Raw genomic sequence first — 12,500 nt, forward strand, 5'->3', positions numbered from 1 at the left:
AACCCCCCCATCAAGCCCCCTCCACCACAGGACAGGCTCAGGAGGCCCACCCCCCCCACCCCCAGCCTCAGGAAACCTCAACCCCACCCAGGAGAAGGTGTCAGGACCACAGGACCCCCCCCCCAGGACCCCCAGGGAGAGCTAGGACCCCCCCCCAGGACCCCCCCCCCAGGAGCCCCCCCCACCAAGGACCCCCCCCCCCAGGAACCCAGGCTCAGGCACCCAGGAGCCCCTCCTCCAGGAGCCCAGGTAGGACCCCCCAGACCCCCAGACAGGAGCCCCCACCCAGGCCTAGGCAGGACACCCCCCAATCAGAGGAAAAACTCAGGAGCAGACCCAAGGTGAGCCCCCCACCAACCCCTCCCCCCCCAAGCCCAGGATGACCAGGAACTCCAAGGCCAGGAAAAGCCTCCTCAGGAAGGACACCCCCCCAGGCACCCCCAGGGACCCCCCCCCCAAGGTGCAGGCCCAGCAGATCCCAGGACCCCCCCAGCCACATAGGGAGACCCCCCTCCCCACCACTCCCCAGCCAACACCCCCCAGGAAGGCCCCCCCAGGAACCCCACCCCACCCCCCCCCAGTGACCCAGGGACTCCTAGAGGGACAGAGAAGGAGCCCCACCTCCAGGACCCAGGACACACTAGGAACCCCCACACCCGGCCCCCACCCCCTTCCAGGACCAGGACCACTCCCCACCCCCCCCCCTCTAGCGGGCAGGAGCTCCCAAGGAGTCCCAGCCCCCCACCCCCACCAACCCAGGCCCAGGACCCCATGGCAGACCACGCCCCCCATGGTCACCTCAGGACCCACAGGATCTAACCCCCCCACGGGATAAGCACCAGGACCACCCCCCAACCCCTCCCACGTGCCTTACTCATCCCCCACAACGGACACCAGGGAGCAGGAGGACCCCCCCCCACAACACAGGACCCACCACAGTGAATCCCAGGACCCTAGCACCCAGGACTCCCCACCCTTCCCAGAGAGCAGGACCCCCTTCCCCCTAGGACCCCCTACCCCCCCCCACCAGGACAGGAGATCCCCAAGGACCACCCCCCTTCAACAGGAGCCACCCTCGCCTCCAGGACCCCAGGAGCCCCCCCCCCAAGTGAGCACAGAGACATCCCCCCCCAAGGACCCAACCCCAGGGCAGACTACAGCCAGGCAAGGAACAGGAGGAGTCCAGGATCCCAGGAGACCCTCCCCCATCCGAGGAGATTTCAGGACCCCAGGAGCGAGTCCCCCGCCCACCAGACACCCAGGACCAGGAGGACCCTCCTCCACCCCAAAAAGGCACAGGACCCCCAAGCAGGACCACGACCTCCAGGAACCCCAGTCACCACCCAGGAGACCCCAAGGACCCCCCCACTCCACCCCACCAGGGAAGGAATCCCAGCACCAGGCCCTCAGGAACACAGGGGACGGACCAGGAGGGCCCTCAGGACCCAGGACCAGCCAGGAAGGGCCGCCCCCCAGGGAGCAAGGGAGTCCAGGCCAGGACCCCCCCAGGAGGAACCGGACCCCCCTAGGAACCTGGCCACTCCACAGCCCAACCAGGACAGGAGCCCCCCCCCCTCCCCCCCCCAGAGAGACACTCACCCAAGGGACCCCCACTCAGGACCCCACACTCAGGCAGGGACACCCCAGCAGGACTCCCACAGGACCCTACCACCACCCCTAGGACAAACACCCAGGGGGGGGGGGGGCCCCAAGGAGCCACCAGCCACCCCCAGAGGACCCAGGACCCCCAAGGGACACAAACCACCACCCCCCCACCCCCCCACCACCCCAAACACCCCAACGGCCCCCCAAGGCCCCACAAGGAGACGGAGGGAGAGGCGAGAGGGAGAGGGGAGGAGAGAAAGTGGAGGGAGGGAGAGGGAGAGAGAAGGGGAGGGAGGGAGCAGTGGGAGATCGGGAGGGGAGGAGTGAGAGGGAGAGAGAAGGGAGGGAGGGAAGATGGAGAGAGAAGCGGGAGGATGGGAGAAGTAGGGATTTCTCACCCCCCCTCACCCCACCCCCCCCCCCCCCCCCGCCCCCCCCCCCCTACGGTTATTTAACGGGAGATGTGAGATGAAGAAGGGGAGGTGGGAGAGAGGGATGTAGGGGGAAGAGAAGCAGATGGGAAGTAGAGGTGATGGGGAGGGAGAGAGAGGGGAGGGAGGGAGAGGGAGAGAGAAGGGAGGGGGAAGAGGAGAGATGAAGTGGATGGAGGCTTTGACGATGGATGTTGAGAGAAGCGGGAGGGAGGGAGGAGAGGGAACGACTCGAGCATAGGGGTCGTGAGGAGATGGAGAGAGTATAGGGAGGAGGGATGGGGAGGAGGAGAAGGTGATGGGAGGGAGAGGAAGAGTGAATGAAGATGAAGGGATAGGGAGGATGAGGGAGAGAAGAGAGAAAGGGGAGTGAGGGAGAGGGGCAATCTGGATGAAGGTGTGGATGGTGAGGGACGAGACCTGGAGGAGTGACGGGGAAGGATGGAGAGGGGAATTGAGAGAATACAGGGGAGGACGACAGGGAGATGTAGAGAGAAGTGGAGGGAGGGAGAGGGAGAGGAGAAGGGGAGGTGAGGGGAGAGGGAGAGAGAAGGGGAGGGAGGGAGAGGGAGAGAGAAGGGTATGGGAGCTAGATGGAGGAGAGAAGGGGAGGGAGGGCCGAGGGGAGAGAAGGGGGAGGGAGGGCGAGGGCGCGGGAGGGAGAAGAATGGGAGGGAGGAGGGGGAGAGAAGGGGAGGTGAGGGGACGGAGTGAGAGAGTAATGTGCATATTGGTTGTTGGAATTTTGAGGGAGAGAAGCAAGGGATTGGGAGGCAGTTAGGTGGGAGAGTAGAAAGGGAGATGGATTGTAGTGCGAGGTAGCAGGTTTGATGCGAGAAGTGGAGATGTGAGGAGTCAAGATAGATTTGATTTGAGAAAGGTGGCAGGATGGTGTGTAGAGGATTTGCATTATTGAGAGAAGGAGATAGGAAGGAAGAGGGTTTAGAGAAGGGATGTGTGGGATTGGAGGGAGGTGAGATTGAATGGGGATGTGAGGGGTGAATGAGGGATTTGAAGATGAAGGTGGACGGAGGAGAGGAGAAGGATGAGAGGAAGGGATTGGAGGGATGAGGGTAGGAGGAAGGGGAGGGAGGGAATGAGAGAAGGTGGGAGTGGCGGAGGGAGAGGAGAGAGAAGGGGGGGGAGGGGAGGAGAGAGAAGGGGAGGCGAGGGGATCGAGGGAGAGAATGAGAAGGGGGAGGTGAGGGGAGGAGAAGGGGAGGGGAGGGAGAGGGAGAGAGGAAGGGAGAGGAACGGGCGGGAGGAGGGTAGAGAGAAGGGGACTGGGAGGGAGAGGAAGATGAGAAGGGGAGGGAGGGGAGAGGAAGAGTAGAAGGGGAGGGAGGGGAGACGGAATGAGAAGGGGATGAGGGAAGGGAGAGAGAAGGGGAGGGTGGGAGGGAGAGGTGAGAGTGATTGAGAAGGAGATGAGCGAGAGATGGGATTATGCGGGATAAAGAGAGGACGAGGAGAGAGGGTGGATGTTAGGTAGTGATGATAGAGGTAGTGAGAGGAGGAGGAGGGATGTTGGTGAGGATTGAGGGATAGTGAGGAACTGGACGATGAATGAAAAAAAAAACTCACAATGACAACGGATATTCTACTTTCGTCTTTTTTATTAAATTGAAATCTTCTCTCGTCTCTCTCTTTTCTCTTCTGCCGCTCCTTTCTCTCTCTCTCTAAGCTCTCTTCTTCTCTTCGTCTCTCTCTCATCTCTTCTTCTTAGCTCATTCTTTATTCTCTCTCTCTCTCTACTTCTGTCTCTCTCTCTCTCTTCTTACCTCTCTCTTCGTCTCTTCCTCTCCCCACGCCCTCCCTTCATGTCAATTCTCTTTCTCCTCCGTCTCCTTCTCGCTCTCTCTCGCTCCTCTTTTTAACCTTCCATTTCTCCCCCGGCTCGCCCTCTTCTCTTCTCTCTTGCGTCTCTCTCACGTTTTTGCGTATCTATCTCTCTCTCTCTCATTCTCTAATCTCATCTTCCCAATCTCTCCCCTTCACCGGGAAATCATATTCCTTATCTTCGCTCTCCAAAGCAGCATGTATCACATCATCTGTTTTCACGTCCATACGTATTTGGGTGCTGCCCAGAGTTAGCTACACCATCTTATTTGAACCCTTCTCTTCCCTCTCCTAGTGGGTCCAACAAGTACATTCTTCCTTCTTTCTCTCTGGTCTTTTCATTCCCTCTCTGTTTTCTCTTACCTGAAATATTCCCCCTTTAGTTTGATTTTTATTTGTCTCTTTCTCCAATTTCCTTCTTGTTGTCTTTCTGGATATTGTTCCCTTCCTTCCCTTCCTCCGCTTGTTCATATTTCATGTTCCAATACAATTCGATTTCTTTCCATTTGATCAGCATTCGTTATTTTTAATTCCGGTTGTCGACCTTCGTTTGTTCCTACCCTCCTTCCATTTTCTCCTTACTTAACCCATCTCTTCCCTATTCATTTCGGGTCCATCCCTACCTTATCTTTAGGCGCTTCTCATATGTCCCGGTCCAATGGCGGTTTCATCTTTTGTACCGATGGAGCTCGAGTTTTTGCCTTTGTCGTATCTTCCGATTGTTGCCATAACCCTCCCCTCCATTTTTGCTGTATCACGGGCAGGACCAAGAAAAGAATAACAAACTCGGGTCAGACCCTAGTATCAGGACTGGGGAACACGGGAGGAATGTATAACGCGCTATTGGGCGCAGCTGAAGCATGGGGCGGTTGCAACAAAATAAAAAGAACTTGTGAAAATTGACCTGAAGCAAGCGTCGGAACGATAGGACTGACAGGGCAAGATCTCGGCCTACTATCAAACCATACTGTACAGATCCTACCCTACTCACTACATTTCACCTTCGCTTACCCTAATCACTAACTACATTCGCTTATCTATTCCTAGTTCCTACCCCTCCATCCCTTTCCTTCCCCTCCCCCTCGATACACACTCCCTCTGCCATTCCCACATCCCAATATATCCACCTTACCTTCCCTCCCCCCACCACTTTTCCACTAACGTTTCCCATATAAACCCCCAGTCTCCTATTGTGACACACTACCTAACCACTGTCCTGGACATTTCCCCTCCCCCTGATGCTCCATCATCTCTCGCTATTACTTCCTCACATACACCCTTTCCTTCGTTCCTATACCCGTCTTACACCCGTTTTCCTTTTCCCGTGCATCGCTGTCACTCATTATCTCTCTAAACCTTCCTTCTACCCCCAGTTAGTTCTCGCCTACGATTCCTCTCTCCCCTTGGCCCTCATTGCCCCTTTCGCCCTCCGTTCCATGTCCCCCTGTACTACTTACCTCTCATCTCACCCTACCTCCATACACCCTGTTCCTTCGTACCTACCCCTCTCCTTACACCCCTAACCTATCCCCTCCCCTCTATCCCCCTAACCTTCCCTCCCCCCCCATGTGTACCTTAATCGTTCCTCTCCCCCCTCCCCTTACCCTTCGCCTTTCTCTTTGGTTCTCAGTTTCCCCTTTTCCCCCTTACTCTCTGCTGCACGCAGGCTCATACCTTACTCCTTATCTGACCACTTTTCGCATTCTACCTACCCCTCCGAGTCCCCTTACCTTCCCTCACCTCTATCCCCCTATCCTTCCCTCCCCCCCCATTTCCCCTACGTTCCTCTCCCCCTCCCCTTCCCCTCCCTCTTCCATTCCAACCTCCATACCTCTCTCCCCCCACCGCCCTACCCTCCATACACCTTTTCCTTCGTACCTACCCTCCATCCCCATAACCTCCCCTCCCCCCTCTATCCCCCTAACCTTCCCTCCCCCCCATTTTCCCTCGCTACGAATTCTTCTCCCCACCTACCTTTCCCTCCCCTCTTTCATTCCCCTCCCCTTCCTCTCTCTCCCCCCCTACCCTCCATACACCCTTTCCTTCGTACCAACCCCACAGGCCTTTCCTCTTTAAAAGACCTCCTTGGAACAGCATGTATTCGCCTTGTACTTCTTTCCTCTTGTGTTTACTACTGCTTGTACTCTTGTAAATTTCTCTCCCTCTTAATTTTCAGGAATGGGGTCGTTCGGATGACAAAGCAACGCGTTATTATTATTAGTTTATTCATTCCTCTGTTTATTCGGTTATTTACCTATCTATTACCTATTTATGTACTTATGTATCTATTTATTCAGTTATCTATTGATTTATCTATCTATCAAATAATTTTTTTTTTATATTTATTAAATGATATATTTATTTATCTATTCCTTTATCTATCTATCTATCTATTAAATTATTTATCTATTGATTTATCTATCTATTAAATTATGATATCTATCTGTTTAATCATTTTTTCATTTATCTGTCAGTTCAATTATTTATCTATCTATCCATTCAATTATTTATTTATTTATGTATCTACCAATCTATTTATTTATTTTATCTTTCTACTCAATTATATATTTATATATCTATTAAATTATTTTATTCATTTATGCATCTGTTCAAATATATATCTAATTATCTTTCTATTCAATTATTGATTTATCTATCTATCTATTTAATTCAACTATCTATTTATTTATAGATCTTGGGTGCGTATTGCATTTCTATGTTATTCGGGTTGTCATATGAGATTCCAGTCTATTATTACCATATTTTGTTCACCTTTTTATGCTTCAAGACACAAATAGATACATATATAATGCACAATTCAGACACAAACACACACACACATACATACACATACGCCCATACATACGCAAAACACTCACAAATTCCCGCACAAATACTCATTCATACATTCACGCAGACACAGATGAGCACGTTACATACTCGCGTGAATTCACACACATACACACACGAACGCACGCGCACGCACTTACACAGACGCACGCACACACACACACACACACACACACACACAAAAAAAAAAAAAAAAAAAAAAAGCACTAACACCTCATACACGCACAAACAGGCACACTCACGCAAACATGCACTCAAAGATCGCGTGCATGTGTGATGAGAGGAAAAGATATTCTTCTCCCTCCTCTTCCCTTTGCATGATCATGCAACACGACAACAAGGACCCGCTTTCTTTCCTTCTGCAGGTTGCAACTACCACGTCGTCACCGGAACAGGGAAAGGGAAAGGGGGAAGGGAAGGGGAAGGGGAAGGGGAAGGGGAGGGGGAAGAGGAAAGGGAAGAGGAGGGGGAAGAGGAGGGGGAAGGGGAGGGGGGAAAGGGATGTGAAAGGTAAAAGGAAGGGTGTAGGGAGGGGAAGAGGAGGGAAAAGGGGAAGGGGAAAAGGAAAGGAAGGGGAAGGGGAGGGGAGGGGGGAGGAGAGAGGAAGGGGAAGTAGGAAGGGAGGAAGGGGGTAAAGGGAAGGGAAAGGTAAGGTTAAAGGAAGGAGGGATGGGGAGGGGAAGGGGGAAAAGAAGAAGGGAAAGGGAAAGGAAGGGAAGGGGGGAAGGGGGGAAGGAAGGGAAGGGAAGGGAAGGGAGGGGAAGGGAGAAGGGAAAGGGAAAAAAAGAAAAAGGAAAGGGAAAAAAAAGAAGGGATAAAAAAGAAAAAAAAAAAAAGAAGGGAGGAAAGGGGGAAAAAAAAGAAGGGTTTAGAAGGGGGAAAAAAAAAAGGGACGAAGAAAGGGAGAAAAAGAAATGGATGAAGAAAGGGAGAAAAAGAAAAGGGAGAGGGAAAGGGGGAAAAAAAGAAAGGGATGAGAAAGGGGGGGAAAAAAAAAAAGAAATAAAAAGGGGATGAAGGGGAAAAAAAAGGGGGAAAAAAAAAAAGAAAGGGATGAAGAAAGGGGGAAAAAGAAAGGGATGAAGAAAGGGGGAAAAAGAAAGGGATGAGAAAGGGAGAAAAAGAAAGGGATGAAGAAAGGGAGAAAAAGAAAGGGATGAAGAAAGGGGGAAAAAAGAAAGGATGAGAATAAGGGGGAAAAAAAGGGACGAAGAAAGGGGAAAAAGAAGGGACCCAAGAAATGGGGGAAAAAAAGGGATGTGAAGAAAGGGGGAAAAAGAAAGGGATGAAGAAAGGGGGGGAAAAAAAAGGGATGAAGAAAGGGGGAAAAAGAAAGGGATGAAGAAAAGGGGGGAAAAAAAGGGATGAAGAAAAGGGGAAAAAAAGGAGGAAAGAAAGAAAAGGGGGAAAAAAAAGGCATGAAAAAAAGGGGAAAAAAAAGAAGGGGATGTTTAAAAGGCATGGATATAAAAAAAAAGGAAAAAAAATAGGAAAAAGAATGGGGAGGCCCGGGGGAGAAAGGGGGGAAAAACCCCCCCGCCTTCTCAGTCAAATTTCATTGATTACGAGGATCTCCAGAGCTTTAAAAAGTGCTGTTCCTCTTATTATTTATTTCTGCCGGACGGCGGGCTCTCAAAAAGGTGATAGATACGGAACTTGTGAGAGAAATACGGAGCCGAGTTGTAGTTTCCTCAGGCACGCGCGTTCGTATACACACATCCTGTACACACGCACACAGTCGCACATGGACTCTCGCGCGCGTGTGTGTGTGTACATACCTATGATTTTGTTTTATAATTTTTTGTGTGTTATCCCCCTCTCCCTCACCCGCGTTTGGTTTCCTGTCCGTCCGTCCGTCTGTCTGTCTTTAAGTATATGTGTTTGTTTAAGTACGCATTTCCGTATGACAAAATTACCTATCTGCGTTGTGTTACGTAAAGATGAAGTAACGAAAGGCTATTGGTGATGATAATGACACAGGTAATGACCCTATTGATAAAATAATTATACCAATTAGTAGTGGAATAAGTGTCAATATTTTTGCGATAATTCAGATAATGGAAATCGTAATGGAGATGATATTTTACAATGATTTTAATAATAACGTCAGTGACAATCAGGCAGTAATTGCAATATCATTATCTTATGCTAAAAAGAGAGTGATCAATGATATACTAATAATGAAATGAAAAGGAAAGTATACTACTCTGTCTATAATGGTAGATATATGATATATATTCATCATATGCTCATTATATTATTTCATACTAACTATATTATCATATGTGTTGACATTACATAATATAGAATACAAAATTGCTATTACCATTATTATCATTAATATAATTAACATTAATACTCTAAGAGTTCAAGTGATAACTGAAACATTGTTAAAGGAAAAAGACAATAATACCCTTTTATAGTTATAATAATAATAAAATTAATAATGATGATAATAATAATGATGATGTTAATAATGATTATGCTCATGATTACACACCAACAGAATCGAAACAAAAACGATAATGATAATAATGATAGCATTAATGATAATAAGAATAATGGATGCTGTATGAGCAATAATCATAATATTGCAAACACTAGTAATAATAAGATCAATTATTACAGACCGATAACAATTGCAATATGAATAATACCATCTAAAACCAACAATAATAATATTAATGACATTAATGATAAGCTATACTACTACTGTTAATTATATGATAACACTTAATACCAAAGATAATAATGATGATAATAATAATAATAATAATAAAAAATTGAAAAAACGTAGGTAGAAGTACTAAATATAATTCTAATAAACGTTACAGCTGCGACTTTTCTCATTACCATTCCAACTATTGCCATACCAGGGTTTAAAAGTTATCGGCTCACCATTCATATTAACGACCCTGACAGAATTCACAATATTTGTTATAAAACAGGACAACGATAATGATAATTATAACAATAACAACAGCAACTAAAAACAAAAAAAGATGATGACAACAATAATAATAATAAAGATAAAAATATTAATAATGATGATAATAATCACACTAATATAAAACAACAATAATACCACCAAAAAAAAAACACAACTATCTCTCTCTCAAAAAAAAAAAAAAACTATCCAACTAACAACAACAACAACAAAAAAATACCAACACAAAAAACAACAAAAAAACCTTTCAAACTAAAAGGCGGTCGGAGGAAGAAGATCCAACGCAACGAGACCGTGGCCGCTCGCAAGGGTTCTAATGGCGTGACGGAGCTGGTAACAGTGTTTGCCAAGTCTGTTCAAACCGGTCGCCTGTTTATTGAGTGCTTGGGTTCGCTCGGGCGCCGGGTGCTTGCAAGACAGTTCGTCTAATTAAGGCAAACACTGTCGCATCGATTATTGCCTTCGTTTCAGAGGTGTGAGGGGTGGGGGTGGGGGGGTGAGGGGTATGAGGTGTGAGGGATGAAGTGAAGAGGGAAGAAGGGTGAGGGGGAGGGGGGGAGGGGGAGGGGGATGCAGGGAAGAGGGAAGAAGGGTGAGGGGGAGGGGAAGAGGGGGAGGGGGATGCAGGGAAGAGGGGTGAGGGGGAGGGGGGTGAAGGGAAGAGGGGTGAGGTAAGGTGTGAGGCGTATGGGATAAAGGGTGAGGGGATGAGGCGAGGAAGGGTGAAGGAGAACAGTGTGAGGTGCGAAGGATGAAGGGAGAGGGGTGAGGGTGAAGAGATGAGGGGAAAGGGAATGAGGGGTGAGGTTTGAGAGAGAGGGGCAGGAGGTGTGAGGGATGAAGGTGAGGGATGAGGTAGAGGGAGAAGGGTGAGGGGAAGAGAGGTGAGGGGAAAAGGGATGAGGGAGAAGAGTGTGAGAGAAAGAGGGGGAGGGGGGAGGGGCTGAGGGGTGAGAGAGGAAGGGAAGAGATGAGGAGAGAAGGAAAGAGATGAGGGAATGAGGTGTGAGGGTATAAGGGGAAGAGAGGTAAGGGGATGAGGTGTGATGGGTATGAGGGTGAGTGGATGAGGGCTGAGGGGGGAGAGGGATAAGGGGTGAGGGGAAGATGGGTGAAGGGTATGAGAGGTGAGGAGAAGAGGATGATGGATATGAGGGGCGAAGGGAAGGGAAGTGAGGCGAAGAGGGGTGACGGACGCGGGGTGTGAATCGTGAGGATATGAGGGGATGAGGGTGAGGGGATCAGGGAGGGGTGAGGGGGAAGGTCTGTGGGGTAGAGGGTAAGAGGGAGGGGTGGAGGGGGCATTCTGAGAAGAAGGGGAAGGGGAGGGGTTTGGGGAGAGGGGAAAGGGAAGTTTGTGTGTGTGTGTGTGTGTGTGTGTGTGTGTGTGTGTGTGTGTGTGTGTGTGTGTGTGTGTGTGTGTATGTGTGTGCGTGCTTGTGTGTGTGTGTGTATGTGTGTGCGTGCTTGCGTGTCTGTGTGTCTGTGTCTGCGTGCGTGTGTCTATGTGTGCGCGAACATGTGTATGTCTTCGTGTGTGTCTATGTGTGCGCGAACATGTGTATGCGTGCGTGTGTAAGTGTGCGCACGTGCATGAGCGCTACTTCTCCGCAGCACACGAAGGGAAAGGATGACAGGAACCTCCGATACTAAATCTCTCTTCATCTTTACAGGCACTAAGGGTCGCTGTTCTACTTATAAGGGATCAGGGAGCCTTAAGCATCTTAGTTCTCTGAAAAGTCTCGCTATTGTGGCATCTCAGACAGGCTCGTTTGACACCTGGTAGAATAACGTAGCTCCTTTTCATAAAAGAAAAAAAAAAAAATATATTGCTATTTGAATAACAAATTCATTTCTCATTAGCACATGTAGAGATTTAAAAAATACATATAATCAACAGAGCATAAACCAACAAATAAACAAAAACCACAAGCATAAACATCCAACCGACAAAACCTCTTCTCTCTAATGCGTAACCCGGAAATAGCACCCAGGCGTTAACAAAACCCCAAGCTTCTCGAGACGCACAACACACAAACGGAAGAGATCGTGCGGCGCTCCGAGAAACCCCTCCGCCATACTTACCGGGCGTTTGATTAGCGAGTGCCAAGTGAAGTAGATGAAGGTAAAGTTAGCTGGCACTGGCACGATGAAGTCAAGGGCATAGCTGTTGATCACTCCTTCTCTCACATAGTACAGCTCTGCCATTAGACCTGCGAGGGAGAGAGAGAGAGAGCAAAGGGTTAAGTGTGGCATTACATAGGGCTTGGTGGGGGTACTAGGCACTTACGCGGCACTCTCGACGGGAAAGAAGGTGTGGTTGAGGCACTAGAGTGTCTGGGGAGGTGGCACTGACACGAGTGTGAAGATGGGTTTAGAAGAAATTCTCTAATATTCTGTGATGCTTTGTTTTGTTGCTTTGCATTTATGCGATTACTCACTGTATATACCTGCAGACGGACCTACGTAGGAAAACATAATCAACAGTGTAAGAAAATGACAAGGCTTAAAATCTTTCGTTCACACACACACAATCACACACACACACACACATACACGTACACATACACACACACACACACACAATCACTCACACACACACACGCACTCACACGGAAATTTCGCCAAAAAGGAATAAATAAAGACAAGATATTTCAGCATCAGAACATATGAATATGCAAAATAATAATAAACCAAGAGGCAAATACCTCCCTGACACACGAAATATGGGGCGTGGTGGCGGGCCCGCGCGCTCTGCTACACCACAGCGACGAGGCCGCATATTCTCCCACATCACGTAATGCTGCGCTATACAATATGGGGAAGGC

The 12,500-nt window shown here is 49.1% G+C and overlaps 1 protein-coding gene across 2 annotated transcripts in view; it reads right to left on the reverse strand.

Moving 5' to 3' along the window:
• The window catches only part of LOC125028334 (tyrosine-protein kinase Dnt-like), a 176,046-nt gene that overhangs the window by 101,345 nt on the left and 62,201 nt on the right, over positions 1-12,500 (reverse strand). For both annotated transcript variants that reach the window (XM_047617815.1, XM_047617814.1), the window contains exon 2: positions 11,758-11,885. In XM_047617815.1, the coding sequence (XP_047473771.1) occupies positions 11,758-11,885 (128 nt within the window). The remainder of the gene's footprint in view (positions 1-11,757; positions 11,886-12,500) is intronic.

The sequence above is a fragment of the Penaeus chinensis genome, chromosome 8 (genome assembly GCF_019202785.1).
Source record: "Penaeus chinensis breed Huanghai No. 1 chromosome 8, ASM1920278v2, whole genome shotgun sequence".
NCBI classification, from domain to species: domain Eukaryota; kingdom Metazoa; phylum Arthropoda; class Malacostraca; order Decapoda; family Penaeidae; genus Penaeus; species Penaeus chinensis.